Source organism: Daldinia decipiens, assembly GCF_022478715.1.
Source record: "Daldinia decipiens strain CBS 113046 unplaced genomic scaffold F4813scaffold_1, whole genome shotgun sequence".
Lineage (NCBI taxonomy): Eukaryota > Fungi > Ascomycota > Sordariomycetes > Xylariales > Hypoxylaceae > Daldinia > Daldinia decipiens.
The window spans coordinates 128,348-142,695 of record NW_026054544.1 but is presented as its reverse complement, the minus strand read 5'-3'; the positions used below and the strand labels follow the sequence as shown (position 1 = coordinate 142,695).

Here is a 14,348-nt window from a genome sequence, read left to right as displayed (position 1 = left end):
CACATCCATTTTAATTGATTATGTGGTAAGGCCAACGAGACGGTACCTTGCATTAGATCACCCAAGACATTTTATATCCATCACGGCTACCAGTAATTGCAAAGCTACCCCTAACCACTCAAGTGACATACACTCGGGAACTCGTCGTTTTCGTCCTTCGCCAAGGCCATATTGGCCATGTTCTTGAGGCACTATCATCATCACAGCTTGTTGGTTAACCCGATTGTGATACGATGTAACCATATCCTGCAGGCTATCTCACTTGTCTGGTTACCTCTACTCTATATGACGGACTTATCTGTTGGTGCCACCAACCCCCAAAATCTCACTGCGCATCCAGCCCAATGGGCTCCCGCACAAATGAGAAGAAATATGCAGAGTCTGTGTGGGCAGGCCGCCAATAGGGTAGGCTAGCTTCGATTTTCGTATTCTACAGTCTAGCTCGGATTGATCAAATGTTGTGATTGCTACTGACTTTTCTCTTTGTCCGTCGAGTTTGCTGTACATATTGCTATGAAAGGTATTGGAATAAACTTCTTCTTGCTCTTGACGATTAAATTCTTCAGGTAGTAGTTTTATACACATACGTGTATAGTCAGTATAATTACTTATACACCAAGTTTACTATATGTGCATTCGATCATAGGTTTACACGGCTGGCTGTCTCCCTGACAGCGGTCTATCTTACACAATGAGGCGCCATCATCATCCTACCATCACCGCCGCAGCCATGCTGCTCATCGCAGCCCTCGTTACTACCACCGATGCGGCCGCCTACGAGAACCTGGCTATACTAGATAATGCGGCTCTATTCCCTCAATCCACCGGCGCCTACAACCCCGGCCTCGGGCCCCGCCAATTCGTAGACGGCATGCCTGCGATCCCCGCATTGCCGCTATTTCCCGGCAAGGCAAAGCGCCAGGATCAGGTAGCGCAATGCTCGACAGGCAACCACAACTGTCTGGAACTCGGACCCATAGGTGCGCTGTGGTGCTGCAGCAATGACCGGTACTGTTTTCTGAACCAGAACTGGGAGCCGAAATGCTGCAGTCTGGGAACGACGTGCGGTTCGCCATGCCCTGAAGATTTGAAATATTGCAACGGCACCGCAACCACATCTACGACAGTCGCAACGTCGCCCAAGACGACGGTCGTAGAGCAGACTAGTGTAACCCCCGCGTGCTGCGGACGGGCATGCGGCAGCACTTCCTTCAGCTGCCAAGGGGCCTTTGGTGGCCAGTGTTGCCCGTTCGGAGCGAGCTGCGGCTCCAACAGTCAATGCTTATACCCACCTACATCATCTAAATCTCAAATCACTCCCGTCTCATCAGGCTGCATCGCCTGTTCCACCGGTGGCGGGTGCTGTAATGTTGGCAGCACCTGCACATCAAGCTTAGTCTCCGCGACGTCGACGGCGCAACTCTGCGCAGCCAACCTGACCGTTGTTAGCAACGAGGGGCTCTCGGAGGGTGCTAGAGTTGGTATAGGAGTCGGTGTCGCCGTAGGCGCATCACTTATCATCGGCGGTGTGACGTGGTTCTGGATCCACCGCCGGCGTGTGGCCAAATCGCGCCGCGACGGTGGGACGCTGGTGGGGTCCGGACGAGACGAGCCGGATCTTACGGGACCTTTTATCCCTCCGGGTGCTGCCATGTCAGATATAACGAGCCCGTCAAGTAGGACGGGCATGAGGCCACGGCTACATGAAGACGGGCTTGCGTACCCCTATTTTGGAGCTGATGCCGTCCCCGGGCCTTATACAGACCGCGAGGATAACAGCACCCCCAGCAGGGTCCAAGGCTTCGAGTCCAGGTCAAGTCCCGGGTTCACTGACCAAGCCGCAAGAGCTGCTAATCGCTACCCGGACGCTCCGGGGGATATCGTCCGGCCGGTTGAGCTTGGTACGCAGAGGGAAGCGCGGGCGGAACTACGTGACAACGACGGATCTAGTATTTCAGAAAATGTTTCTATTGCGAGTGGTGCTGCAGCGACCAAAGAAGAGAAACAGGAGGCGTATGAGCTCTATGGGAGTCCCGTAACCTCACCAGTACCCATGACTTTTGACGAAGCAGAGCGGCATAGAGCCCAGGAACTCTCCCCGCCAGATCCAAATCAGAAAGTAGAGAAGAGTGGGCATGAATGAATACCTAATTGGTGGAATATGATGGACGTTTGGTATATTACCCCTAATCCTAACTGTAACGAGTACCTAACATATGAACTTAATATAAATGAATACGACTGGATACCCTTCAGTCTGCAGACAAACGCCTCACTTTGCCTTCCTTGCCTTTGCTCCTAACGCCGAGCGTAAACATTGTGCGGCTGCACTAGACATTACTATCGTCTACCTTCCACGTATTCCACTGTCCTAACCAAATCTACCTGGCAAAAAGAGAGCCAGGTCAAGTACCCTCCAACTTAGTTTCGTAGATCGCACCACCTCAACTCCTTAAAAATGAAGCATTCCGCAACGTAATCGTAATTTGATAGCTTAAAACGAGGCCCGAGTTTTGCGCTACATCACAACACCCCCAAAAGGCGTATTCTGCCGTAAGTCTTCCACAAGTTCTTGTACGCTGCTTAGATGACGACCAAGCAGCGCCTGCTTCTCCTCTTGAGTCCTGGTCTCGCTGTCTTCTGCAGACTTCGGGCGCGCACCGTCCGCCGCCCCCTTTCCCGCACCAGCAAATGCAAAGGCCTTTGCAAGCTTACTAGGGCTGCGCTGGAGCAAGGGTGGGACGCCAAGTTCTTGGGCGGCGCGTGCGCTAGGGATGGAGGGCACTTCAGGCATGAGGTAGAAGTACAAGAACTCGACGAGCTTGAGCTTGACGTCGCGGCTCGTGCACCGGTTGCGGAAGAGGGAGGTTATGGTCAGCAGGCCGTCGAGGGCTTCGAATGTACGCGTGTTGCGCGGCGCGTCCACGAGGGCGGTGACCAGAGTTACGACGGTGGCGGATTGGATTGCTGGGCAGAAGTCTGGCTCGAGGAGGTCGAGGAGGAGCTATCGGGGGGGGATTATAAGTTAGCATTGAGGTAACCAAATAGAATAAGAATACCTATGTAGACATACGTTCATGTGCATCTCGCGCGAGAAGATGGCCTTGCTCGGCGGGTGTAGCAACATGACACCTTGAACTAAATCTAGTGCGCTTAGTATTAGGAGGTCGTTGGAGCCGTCGCTACCCCTGGCTAGGAGGCGGTCGAGAGTGTTAACCAGGCGCATAGCGACGTTCCATTCGAATCCCTCCTGAAGTTTGAAGAATTCGTAAAAAGCCGGGTCGTCGGTGATTTCGTCGAGGGTCTTCGGGGGAAGCGGTTCCTGGTCATCTTGCTGCTGCGCAATGACAGAACCGCGACGTTCTTTACCCTGCGACCGCGACAGGCAAATATTGGCTAGTAGACCCTCGACCTGACGTAGACCCTTGCGGATCTTAAGGCTATCATAAGATGAGAGATTGTCGAACGCGAGGGATAGGAGGTTCTCCATTTTTTAGGGTTGCTTGTGCTTCTGGTGGCTGTAGTGGCTTTCGGTACGGTAAGATAAGATGACGAGGCTAAACTGGCTGGGTAGGTATGATATGATGAATGCGATGCGACAAGATGCGAAATAAGAGATAAGAGTCGAGGTCAAAGAGGAAGAATAAAAAAAATAAAAAATACGCCAAAGTTGGTTTTTAGTTACGGCGGTAGACTGTTAATACAAAAGGACGAAGAGAATAATTTGGGGCATTACATTGGAATGATCTTCTAACCTCAAAGATCAAAAAAAGAGGAAAAAGAACCAACATGCAAGGCTGGTAACTGGGTTTTGGAGTGCTACATAGTTTCAAGGGTTTATCAAGTGTTTAAGTGGGGAGCTATCGTTAACACAGCAACGGCGGTAGGGCAGTAGTTTCGGCAGCCCGTCCTGCCATCCAGCTATCAAATCCAGCTAGTTAATCAACTATCCCTGTCCTAGTTTTAGGTAAGTGCATTTCGGGTTCACTCCTCCTTAGGGCTACATAGGTAGCTACCACCCACCTATCAGCATGCATGTAACATACCTTACAGAAAGGTATATGTATGTGCATATGTAACAGCATTGAAGCAATAAGACTCCTTTTATAACAACATCTAAGTGGGATAGAATTTGATTGCATTTAACATTTAAATCATATATGACACGTATTAAAAGCTTTTCATTTCCTAGCAAGATATCCATGCTGCAAATCTAAGACAATTGAAAACGTACATGTAGGAGCTCCGTACGGATGTACCTAGGTACCTAATGTACCTAAACCTAGCGTATGTCAATTGATAAGGTACAAGATCGATACCAGACCAGAGGTTGGGGATGGCAGGTGATGCGGGGTAAACATGACTGACATATTTGAGATTTGCAAACATGGATGAGTACCTACCTAAGGTACCTGATCCGTAACTTTTTTTTTTTTTTTTTTTTTTTTTTTTTTCATCGCACTATGTAATTGTTACCATATGGATCTCACCACATGTGAAAATCGTAACAGTGAGCTTCAACCTCGAATGACCACCGTACCTAAAGAAGTTAATCCAAATTTCTTTTTCTTCTTTTTATTGACATTATTTCTGCAATCACCCCTGACGGTCTCATCTATGAATCCTACTTAAAGGTCACATATCTGCCGTGTCTGTCTGTTTCGGCTAGCCGCGCAATCCATCACTGCGCCTCGACTCTGCTGATTGCTGTTTGTGATCGCCGTCATCTGAATCTAGGACTATCGATAATCAATGATCAATAAACCTAATACCAACATATTTCTACTCGTTTTTATATTTCGATACTACCCACATTCACATGATAATTATTTCTAAAAGTCAGCAAATAAAGATATACTACCCAACCTATACCCAACCTAATTGGTTTGATTTGCGCCGCGTTCTACTCGGCACGTCCCCTTAAATCCCCCGTTAGCCCCGTCCACTTATAGTTTGCGCCGGCGAAGAGCTAGCCAACTATAAATCCAGCTTGTCCTTTACACATCTGCTTCACCATTAGGAAACTTAATCAACATATAGGAACTTTCTCTTCTAAGAAGAGGGGAACCTCTACCTTGAAACCATGGTTCCTAACGCCAATAGTAACAGCCCTGTATCTAGCAGCTCTGCGTCACTGCAATCGCCCAATGCCATCCCTCCTAGGACTTCCTCTACGGGATACATTACTCCCCTCCCGCCCGTCAAATCTGTTCTACGCCCCGTTCCAGAATCAGACTGGTTAGGTCAGAATAACAACCGTCATCAAAGAGGCTTCTCCAGTTTTGCTGTTCCTATCACAGGCATGCATGCTACTGGCCCTCAAGACCCTGCGCGCTATGAGACGGAGGACTTGAACTACACTTCGCGGAAAACGTGGACAGAGCAGAAGGAAAAGGTACTAATGGGTCCCTTCGACTACCTGTTCGCCCATCCCGGGAAAGACTTCCGTACCCTCATGGTCAATTCCTTCAATGCGTTGCTAGAGGTGCCCCAAGAAAGTCTCGATGTCATTACTAAAGTTGTTGGTATGCTGCATACCGCATCTCTACTTGTCGATGATGTCGAGGACAGTTCGCTATTGCGGAGGGGTCTTCCTGTTGCCCACAGCATCTTCGGCACGGCGCAAACCATAAACTCGGCCAATTACGTCTACTTCTGCGCTTTGCAAGAACTACAGAAACTAAAGAACCCGAAGGCAGTTAGTGTGTTTACGGAAGAGCTACTTAACCTTCACCGCGGTCAAGGGTTAGATCTCTTCTGGCGTGACACACTCACCTGCCCTACCGAGGAAGAGTATCTCGAGATGGTCGGAAACAAAACCGGAGGGCTCTTCCGTTTGGCTATCAAGCTTATGCAGGCCGAATCAGCTATCCTCATCGACTGTGTTCCCCTAGTCAATCTGCTCGGCATTCTCTTTCAGATCCAAGATGACTACAGGAACTTGTCGAGCCCCGAGTACGGGCAGAACAAGGGGCTTTGTGAAGATCTGACTGAGGGCAAGTTCTCGTTTCTGATCATCCATAGCATACGCACAAACCCGTCAAACCTCCAGCTCCTCAACATCCTTAAGCAGAGGACAACAGACGAAGAGGTGAAGCGGTATGCCGTGAAGTATATGGAGAGCACGGGAAGCTTCGAGTACACTCAAAAAGTAATAGCAATCCTAGTTGAGAGGGCGAGAAAGATGACAGACGAGCTTGACGACGGTAGGGGGAAGAACATGGGTATGCATAAGATCCTGGATAAGCTGGTAATATGAACGGGCGGTACGACTTGACGAGAAGATGAAAAGACGAATTGTCTATTGGAATTTTGGTGGGGGCTGTATAGAGGATCTATAATTCATACTCTCCTATTGGGGTGGGGAGGTTTGCGGGAGCGAGCTCGGTGCGGCTTAGGATACCCTCATTTCCTATTTTTCAAATATATAAGAAATGCGAAATATAGGTACTTATGTTTACATTGTTGTGACTCTGCCCTTATGTTACCATTGGCCTTTAAGGGCGTAAGACTTCGGATGGGTTCTTCAGAGTTTTTGAGTTATAAACGATTTAATGTGAATACAAGTGAGAATAGCGCAACAAGAGCAATACGAGTCATAATATAATAATATAAAGAACGGGATGTAGTAGTAGTACATTCTTATATGGACCAATATCAGGAAATTCGTCGAGGTAACTTGGGAGTTCCTATAAGTTAGGTACCTAAGCTCCCATACCAAGGTTATCGTTCTAAAACAACTCCTTTCAAGCTAGGAAGAAATGTATATCAATACTTAGACCTTAATACGTAGTTAAGACCGTCTCATTCCATCTACTATCCGCTCTATTAAATAAATACCGTTGGTTGGTGTCATACATAGAGTGAATGCCATAATAGTTAAAAACTATTAACGTCCACCCTTCTATCCTCTTCCGAGGGGGCTGCGCGCCTCTTATATACCCAATCTTAGTAGATCTACCCCTAACGCACTTATTGACGCTTTCTTTTACGATATGCCTTAGATACAAATATATAGATATCCCATCGTTTAATACGTAACAAACCATGCCGGCAATGGGAGCAGATATCTGGTTTCGCTTATACTTGATGGAAGCATCAATATACAATAGTTTTATCAAAACACCACGCCAGTATCTGCGCAGGCCCGTCGTTAACACGAGCACATTGTCCAAAGACAATATCGCCATACAAGAACAATAGTCACGACAAAGAACAATGTAACCGCATCGAAGCCGTATTTAATAGCCCACATTCCAGCTCATCTTAGCACGCCAAACCCATTGTTCTCTAAACATACCTAAGACAGCAATAGACAAAGAAACACCAAGAAGCAAGCCATTAGGTTAGCTGGTAGCTAAATCAAATCTGACAGCCATGTCGCAAAACCCATCACCACTCCTCCGCCTCCCCACCGAGGTCCTCGATTCGATCCTCGAGCACATAACCTCACCACACGATTATTTCCACCTAGCGCGAACCTGCCGCGCCCTGTGGGAGCACGAAGACCCGCTGTACGTGTGCGTGGTGCTCGACGCGCGCATCCTCTGGAGCAACATAATCGGCGGCCCGGGATCGTGCGTCCGGCGGTGGCCCGCACGCTACGAGCCGCTGCTGTACTGGAGTCTGCGGACGCAACAGCCGGTGCACGTCGTGGCGCGGCTCGTCGACCGCTACTACCGCGTGTATCCCGAGGCGATCCAGGGGTCGCGAACGTCGGCTCTGAGGCCGGCCGCTGCATACGCCATCTCGGCGAACCACCTCGGCGCGCTGCGGGTCATGCTCGATATGCGTGTGATCCCGCCGCTGGCGGACATGGGCGAGCAGTATATGAACTGGGCTGTCGAGCTGTGCGATGATCTCGCCATCCCCCGCTGGCTTGTGGAGAACGGAGTCAGGGTTACGGCGCCGCATATGTTTGCCCTTGATAGGAGGGGGCTCGCGTCGAGTCCTGACGCCGACTGGCAGTGGTTCTGGGGCCATTACAGTTCGCCCGTCGCGACCACCACGGGCAACGCGGGCGGTACGAATAATACAGGTGGGCCGTAAGTTCGAATACGTAAGTAATAGTCTTCCCCTGAGCGTGATTACGACTTCGCTGGAACCTGAGAAGAGATAATGCGTCTCTAATTAGACTTGGATACGACGCGCTCTTTAGCTTAGGTATATACTTGGTAAGTACGTAGAAACACTGTAATTTGAAATTACCCCTAAACGGCGTTATTTGGTCGGTGTATCATCTCTGGCGTATGAATGTAGTTCCTTATATGTTTTCTAATGTTTAATGTCTATGTGAAACTCCTTAATGGCTAGAGAAATTGTGTCCGCGTAGTCGTAAGAACTCTGTATCACACCTCGCTGTTGGAACAATATACTTTGTGGTCGACTCTTATTCAAGATTCGGAATAAAACGATTATATAGGTGTTTCAGTGAGGGTTTTCCTCTTTACCAACCGTACCCATCTCCTCCGCCTCCACTCGCCTCTCCTGCCGTCGCTATCCTCTCCTTCTTCCCAACTAGGCTTCTGTGGGGTCTTTGCTTTCTCCTTCCCCTTGACTGATGTAGGTTGTTCGATTACTCCAACCTTTTCACCCGCCTGCTCGTCGTATATATCGTAAACCCACCTCTCGCCCTCGGTCTCGACCTCGACGCCTGTGATGATACGCTCCTCCACCCACTCACGGCTCCAGAGATCCAGAGCCCATTTCTTCTCGCTCCACTCCCAGCCCTTGGGAGGAAGTACATCTTCAAAGAAACGTGTGCCAACTGGTCTATCTCCGGCGATGCGTCGTGGCGACAGCGGGTCGTAGGGTGCCGCACTGAATAACCATGGTTCCCATTCACCCGCGTTTGAGAGGCGCTGTAGCTCAAAAATCTCCACTTCCCTGACTTCTGGCGCGTTGTCGAGTATGACATCGCGATCAACCCACTGCTCTATCCAGCCTCTAGCTTTCTCCTCTTGTGGATGTATATGCTTCTCGTGTGCAGCTTGAAGCTGCCGCTGAATAGCAGGATGACCAGCACATATAACCACCCAACCGATAGATAAGAATATCAATCGCCATGGTAGTATATTAGACGCAATGCTCATGAAGACGCAGACGATGAATAGGGATACAAACAAGGCGCTACTCAGAGCTTCGTCACTGAAATTTGTCCGTGGTACTACTAGCCTTATAATATTGTCGTGGAGCTGGCTGAAGTCCTCCATACTATTTTGCAAGTCCCTCATGTTGCGGAAAAAGTCCCTACTCAACTCCTTGACAGGCTTGACCGTAATTGCAGGGGCTAGCGGAGGTCCATGGGGCGAATATCCTATCGCTTGTTCACTTGACAAGCTGAATTCGGCTGCGGGATGGCGGGCTACGAAGCTCGGGACCAGGACACAGACGAGGAGAGCTGTCAAGGGAAGAATTGGTAGGAGATAGGGGTCCAGACAGACGAATGTGAATATGGCGAGAAAGGAGATGGTATGTGTAGGTCGTCTCCAAGAAAGTAAACGGATTATGCGGGCTTGAAAGACAAAAACAACTCCGATACGAGCATTGAAGCGGCGGAAATTGTTGGACATGGTAGTCAGGTTAAAATTAGGACGGTCCGCGCCCGGAGTATTAGGCTCTTGAGAGGCTTCATCCTGGGGAAACTGGGTGTCGTCGAGGGGCACCACCTGAGATAACAACTTCTCGACTAGCTGGTCCTGAATCTTGGTTTTCTCTTTGAAAGCCGAGAGGCGGCCGCGGAGACCCTTGCGCCGGGACGGAGTCTCGCTATCGGAGTGGTCTCCCGAAATTGAAGGTGTACGCGGTCCAGGTGGCGAAGAACCGTCAAGGACGATAGTTGGGATGGGCTCGTCACGGTTGGCGAAGACATCCGAACTATAGTTATCCATTTTAACTCTAGAACGCGATACTGCTATAATATTTGTTGAAACGGCTCGTCTGTTTGCGTTATGCCGGGCTTCACGATGACGTAAGTCGAAGATCCAGGGAGCTTGGGGAAAGCTTTGACCTTAGCCAGTATGGCTACGAGAGCTTGGACAATGCTCTAACATTATATGTCGTAGAGATATGGTAACGCTACGATGTTCAGCTTGATGAATACTGTATTATGAAGATAAGAAGCTGAAATTATGGAATACGTGAGATGAGCTACAATGAGTTGAAATGGATCACATGCCAAAGTTGCCTAATAATACATAGGTACCTAGCCTTACCTAAGAAATACGTGGTGGGTTTGATTAGCGGGTTTGATTAGCGTATCGATAGCAGGCACGACAGGGCTGAAGGCACTAAGAGGATAGCGGGGCATGCTGCATGCATTTTTGGGAATTGCAGGGGTCCATGAAGCTCAAGACAAAAATGTTTCCAACAACGTAACGAAACATAAACCTGTCTGTCACATACCACCTCCGGGAAAATGCCAATCACAATCCTCCAACCGGCATTACTACCGGCGCACAGCCCCCGAGATGCAAACTACGATTCCGAGTCAGATTCGGAGGGCGGCGTCGACCTGGAAGGCGACATCTCCATGACGCGCCCGACCAAGCGAGCTCGACGGACAGGCGACGACTCGATCGTGACTCCCGGCGAGGTGATCACGGAAGACCCTCAATGGATGCGGTAAGACGGTTCAACAATACCCACCATTGCATACTAGTACCAAGGACAGACAGACAGAAAGCTAATACTGTATATCTTCTTCTTCTTCGCAGCGGCCACGGCACATACACAACCGCAGACCCCCCCGCCATAATATCCTCCGTAGCAGGCACCCTCTCCAGAACCAACAAGCTCCTTTCCGTGCGCCCTCTCCGCGCGCGCTACACCCCCGAGATAGGCGACCTAGTCGTCGGCCGCATCGTAGAAGTCCAAGCGAAGCGCTGGCGCGTCGACGTCGGCGCCTCGCTGCTCGCACAGCTGCCCCTCAGCGCCGTCAACCTCCCCGGCGGCATCCAGCGCCGCCGCACCGAGACCGACGAGCTGCAGATCCGGACCTTTTTCAGCGAGGGCGATTTGCTGGTCGCCGAGGTCCAGCAGCTGTACTCGGATGGCGGCGCCGTCCTGCACACGCGCAGCCTGCGCTTCGGCAAGCTGCGCAACGGCGTGTTCATGGCGGTTAGCGGCACCGGCGGCGGCGGCGGCGTTATCCGCGCCAAGCGGCAGACTTTCGTGCTGGATGTGGGCCGGGCCGTGGGCGGTGGGGGTGCCGCCGCGGATGATGCCGAGAAGATTGATATCGTGCTGGGCGTAAACGGGTATATCTGGGTCAGCAAGCATGTCGAGGGCGAGGGCGCGGCATCCGAGGGCACAGGGCCGGGGATCACACGAATCGAGGAGAGCGTGGGACTGAATGTGTATTCGAGCCAGAACGATGCGATACCGCCTGGCACGATGCGTGAGATTGCGCGTGTTAGGGGTGTTATCAATGCTCTTATCGAGCATGGCTTGCGTGTGGACGAAGAAATGGTAGTTACGGGTTATCATGAAGCGGTCGAGATGGCAAGAGCCGATGGTGATGGCGAGGAAACGCTATATCTTGGAGGTGAACGAGGTCGGCGACTGGCTGATACCCTTGTGGGGCGGTAGGGACGGTCCAAGGCCAGCAGGTCAGCAAGGGAAAGCAACCAATAATGGTTTGGTTGTGTGAATCTGTCACGTTGGCATATTTTGATGCAAGATATGTCGTTATAAGAGAGTACCTGTCACTAAGACAGCTATACTGAAAAAATACAAATGTTAAGGAGTGAGATACCATCAATTTGCACATTAGTTAAAGGTAGTTATACTACGTTCAATGCTGTAAGATATTTACTATCAGAAACGCTCATTGGCTATTTTCATCATAATTATATACTTTCAGTCCCCATTCCTCCTTATAGACACTTTTTCTTAATACCACCACACATTCAATCCTAATAGGAACACTGCTATACACATATAAAACGTAGCGTAACTCGATACTCGAGATAGACTCGTCATATGCGTAACCGTCTTACATAGGTATACAACTGAAATTCGATCCAGCACATCAGAGTGCAAATCAGAGCTTCGCTCGTTGGGCATTACCTAATCTTACTACCGTAGTTAGCCAAGCCAAAGTCAACGGATTAGATAACAACGAGGAGAGTTTGGAAATGATATCCCTTACATCCGGACGCTTCTTACATGAAGGGAGCCGCAAACACCAACATCATATCATTTCCAAAATTCAAGACCGCGCCCAGGTCGATACCGGGAAAATATGGCATACGCCGAGGTAAGGAGAATAATCCACCTCATTAACGCACCTTTGGCAGTGGGGCCGCCGAGGCCGAAGATGAGCCAGAGCCAGTAGCCGGGACCGGAAAGGGGCTTGCCGTCGCGATCGAAATTAGGCTTGGCGCTTGTCATCCAGATATGGCGCTTGAACTCGGGCGCCGAGAAGGGTGGATACCGTGAGCGTAGCAGCTTGTCCATCCAATTCGGTACTTCGACTATCGTACGCCGGTGCGTGAAGCAGTCGAATCCCGCTCGGCCGTGGTACGAGCCCGTGCCGGACTCGCCCACGCCTCCGAAAGGCAGCGTGGGTACCGCGCCGTGCATCCATGCGTCGTTGATAGTGGCACCACCGGAAGTCACTTGGCTGAGGACTGCCGGGTATGATTAGTACGGTTTTAGCACGGCAAAGGTATAGACACTCACTCTTTTCATTTTCGGCTTTGGATCCGAAAGTTGTAACCGTTAGAGGTGTAGAGTCAACCGTATTCATGATCTTAATGGCATCCTCGACGGTATCGTAGGGAATAATAGACCAGACGGGACCGAAAGATTCGTCCTTCATCATGGGGTCGTCGGTAGAGTCCACGAGAACAACGGTTGGTGAGATATAAAGATCAGATCTATCCGTCTCTCCGCCCAAGACAATCTTGCCGTTGGTGGTGTCGAGCATCTTCTTTATGCGGTCGAACTGCTGCTCATTGATGATACGGCCATAATCCGAGCTCGCCTTAGCACCGTTGGGGTAGAATTCCTTGTAGGTTGCGTTGAGATGCTTGATAAAGTCATCGACTAAGTCTTTCTGAACGGTCACATAATTCTGCGATAAGCAAACTTGGCCGGCGTTGATCGTTTTCCCCCACATGAGACGTCTTGCGGCCAGTGCCAAGTTGGTAGATCTGGAGATGAACGAAGGGTTTCGACCTCCAAGCTCGAGAGCAACTGGCGTAAGGGTCTCGGCGGCCTTCTTCGAGACGATTCTCGCAACAGTCGGACCTCCGGTGTAGAAGATCTTATCCCACTTCTCATTTAGTAAGGCAGTGCTCTCCGGGATTGTTCCATTGACAACGGAGAACGACTCGGGGTCAAGATACTTCTCAATCATCTCCTTCAATACCATGGCAGTCGCAGGAGCGCTCTCAGAAGGCTTAATGACAGCGGTACAACCAGCCGCAATAGCACCAATGAGCGGAGCGACGTTAAGCACTAGAGGGAAGTTATAGGGGCCAATAATTAGAACAGCGCCTAGAGGCTCCTTTTTGATACGTGGTTTCATGGCTGAAAAGGTCCAGGCATACTCGATATCCTTATCGTCCTTTACCCAGTCCTTCAGCTTTTTGAGAACCAGGTTAAGTTCCTGGATCAAATGGTGGATTTCAGACAAGATAGCATCGTGGGGCGACTTATTCAAATCCTTCTTCAAAGACGCCTGGAAATTCTCACTGTAGTCCGTGATACCCCAGTACAACTTTCGAAGCTGTACAAGCCGCCACTCGACATCTTTGGTCTTTTGAGATTGATATGACTGGCGGACTGTAGCAGCAATCTTAGGAATGCTGTCGATGGGCGTTGCCTCAAAGGCGGGGATCTTGATGTCAGATGTCATAATAGTGGTAGAAATCGACGATATCGGAATAATAAAAGAAGTTGGCATACAGGACCTAGGCACAGTGAGAGAGAGATATGAAAACTATTTACTCTCCTCGGAGCTACAAATGATAAATTGACGAAATAGACAATAGAAATGGAAGATTTATTGGCATTTCTGTATTTATAAAAGAATTCCAAGTTTCACCCAATGTTATATGAATCTCGAACCTGCCAAGTAAATACATGGGTAAACTGGGCCGAGGTTCTTAGGAGGTATGGGCTTCAGCTGCGGCCTGCAGACGCAAGCCACAACGGCCTGTAAACCTAGGTATTGTACATGCAGGTACCTATGCAAGCCATAAATACAATACCTAATAATCCCGACTGCAGGGTCAAGCCATGACCTCTCCGAATTGTGGACTACAAGTACGTATTTCACACTGTAAGTCATACTGTGAGATTAGAAAGGTATTGTACCAGATACGTACCTAATGTAAAAG

At 49.7% G+C, this 14,348-nt stretch overlaps 7 protein-coding genes across 7 annotated transcripts; 4 read left to right on the top strand and 3 right to left on the bottom strand.

Moving 5' to 3' along the window:
* The first annotated feature begins 425 nt into the window (after positions 1-425).
* On the top strand, positions 426-2,331 carry F4813DRAFT_1102 (uncharacterized protein). Its single transcript, XM_049238502.1, has one exon. The coding sequence runs from the start codon at positions 692-694 to the stop codon at positions 2,141-2,143; it is 1,452 nt and encodes a 483-aa protein (XP_049104509.1). The 5' UTR covers positions 426-691; the 3' UTR covers positions 2,144-2,331.
* On the bottom strand, positions 2,331-3,659 carry F4813DRAFT_1095 (cell division control 14, SIN component). Its single transcript, XM_049238495.1, has 2 exons — positions 3,074-3,659; positions 2,331-3,004 (listed from the first exon to the last, which is right to left on the bottom strand). Exons 1-2 carry the CDS (start codon positions 3,488-3,490, stop codon positions 2,519-2,521), a joined length of 903 nt encoding a protein of 300 aa, XP_049104508.1. The 5' UTR covers positions 3,491-3,659; the 3' UTR covers positions 2,331-2,518.
* Positions 3,660-4,858: 1,199 nt separating this feature from the next.
* F4813DRAFT_1091 (isoprenoid synthase domain-containing protein) lies at positions 4,859-6,393 on the top strand. The gene has a single exon (XM_049238486.1). The coding sequence runs from the start codon at positions 5,084-5,086 to the stop codon at positions 6,257-6,259; it is 1,176 nt and encodes a 391-aa protein (XP_049104507.1). The 5' UTR covers positions 4,859-5,083; the 3' UTR covers positions 6,260-6,393.
* Positions 6,394-7,234: 841 nt separating this feature from the next.
* Positions 7,235-8,231, top strand: F4813DRAFT_1086 (uncharacterized protein). The gene has a single exon (XM_049238480.1). It carries the CDS (start codon positions 7,378-7,380, stop codon positions 8,047-8,049), a length of 672 nt encoding a protein of 223 aa, XP_049104506.1. The 5' UTR covers positions 7,235-7,377; the 3' UTR covers positions 8,050-8,231.
* On the bottom strand, positions 8,232-10,144 carry F4813DRAFT_1085 (Pex24p-domain-containing protein). Its single transcript, XM_049238478.1, has one exon. It carries the CDS (start codon positions 9,888-9,890, stop codon positions 8,415-8,417), a length of 1,476 nt encoding a protein of 491 aa, XP_049104505.1. The 5' UTR covers positions 9,891-10,144; the 3' UTR covers positions 8,232-8,414.
* Positions 10,145-10,346: 202 nt separating this feature from the next.
* Positions 10,347-11,770, top strand: F4813DRAFT_341007 (uncharacterized protein). The gene is made up of 2 exons (XM_049241262.1): positions 10,347-10,623; positions 10,716-11,770. Exons 1-2 carry the CDS (start codon positions 10,418-10,420, stop codon positions 11,587-11,589), a joined length of 1,080 nt encoding a protein of 359 aa, XP_049104504.1. The 5' UTR covers positions 10,347-10,417; the 3' UTR covers positions 11,590-11,770.
* A 428-nt stretch (positions 11,771-12,198) lies between these two features.
* Positions 12,199-13,864, bottom strand: F4813DRAFT_384122 (aldehyde dehydrogenase; the record flags this gene model as incomplete). Its single annotated transcript, XM_049246029.1, has 2 exons — positions 12,199-12,632; positions 12,685-13,864. The coding sequence occupies 2 exons, from the start codon at positions 13,862-13,864 to the stop codon at positions 12,199-12,201; spliced, it is 1,614 nt and encodes a 537-aa protein (XP_049104503.1).
* Between the last annotated feature and the right edge of the window lie 484 nt (positions 13,865-14,348).

Bases quoted from the DNA above. Each gene is read 5' to 3' on its own strand.
- F4813DRAFT_341007 (XM_049241262.1), top strand. From the start codon at position 10,418: ATGCCAATCACAATCCTCCAACCGGCATTACTACCGGCGCACAGCCCC. The intron at 10,624-10,715 runs GTAAGACGGTTC...TCTTCTTCGCAG, and splicing joins GAAGACCCTCAATGGATGCG to CGGCCACGGCACATACACAA.
- F4813DRAFT_1102 (XM_049238502.1), top strand. From the start codon at position 692: ATGAGGCGCCATCATCATCCTACCATCACCGCCGCAGCCATGCTGCTC.
- F4813DRAFT_1095 (XM_049238495.1), bottom strand. From the start codon at position 3,490: ATGGAGAACCTCCTATCCCTCGCGTTCGACAATCTCTCATCTTATGAT. The intron at 3,005-3,073 runs GTATGTCTACAT...CCCCCCCGATAG, and splicing joins CGCGCGAGATGCACATGAAC to CTCCTCCTCGACCTCCTCGA.
- F4813DRAFT_1091 (XM_049238486.1), top strand. From the start codon at position 5,084: ATGGTTCCTAACGCCAATAGTAACAGCCCTGTATCTAGCAGCTCTGCG.
- F4813DRAFT_1085 (XM_049238478.1), bottom strand. From the start codon at position 9,890: ATGGATAACTATAGTTCGGATGTCTTCGCCAACCGTGACGAGCCCATC.
- F4813DRAFT_1086 (XM_049238480.1), top strand. From the start codon at position 7,378: ATGTCGCAAAACCCATCACCACTCCTCCGCCTCCCCACCGAGGTCCTC.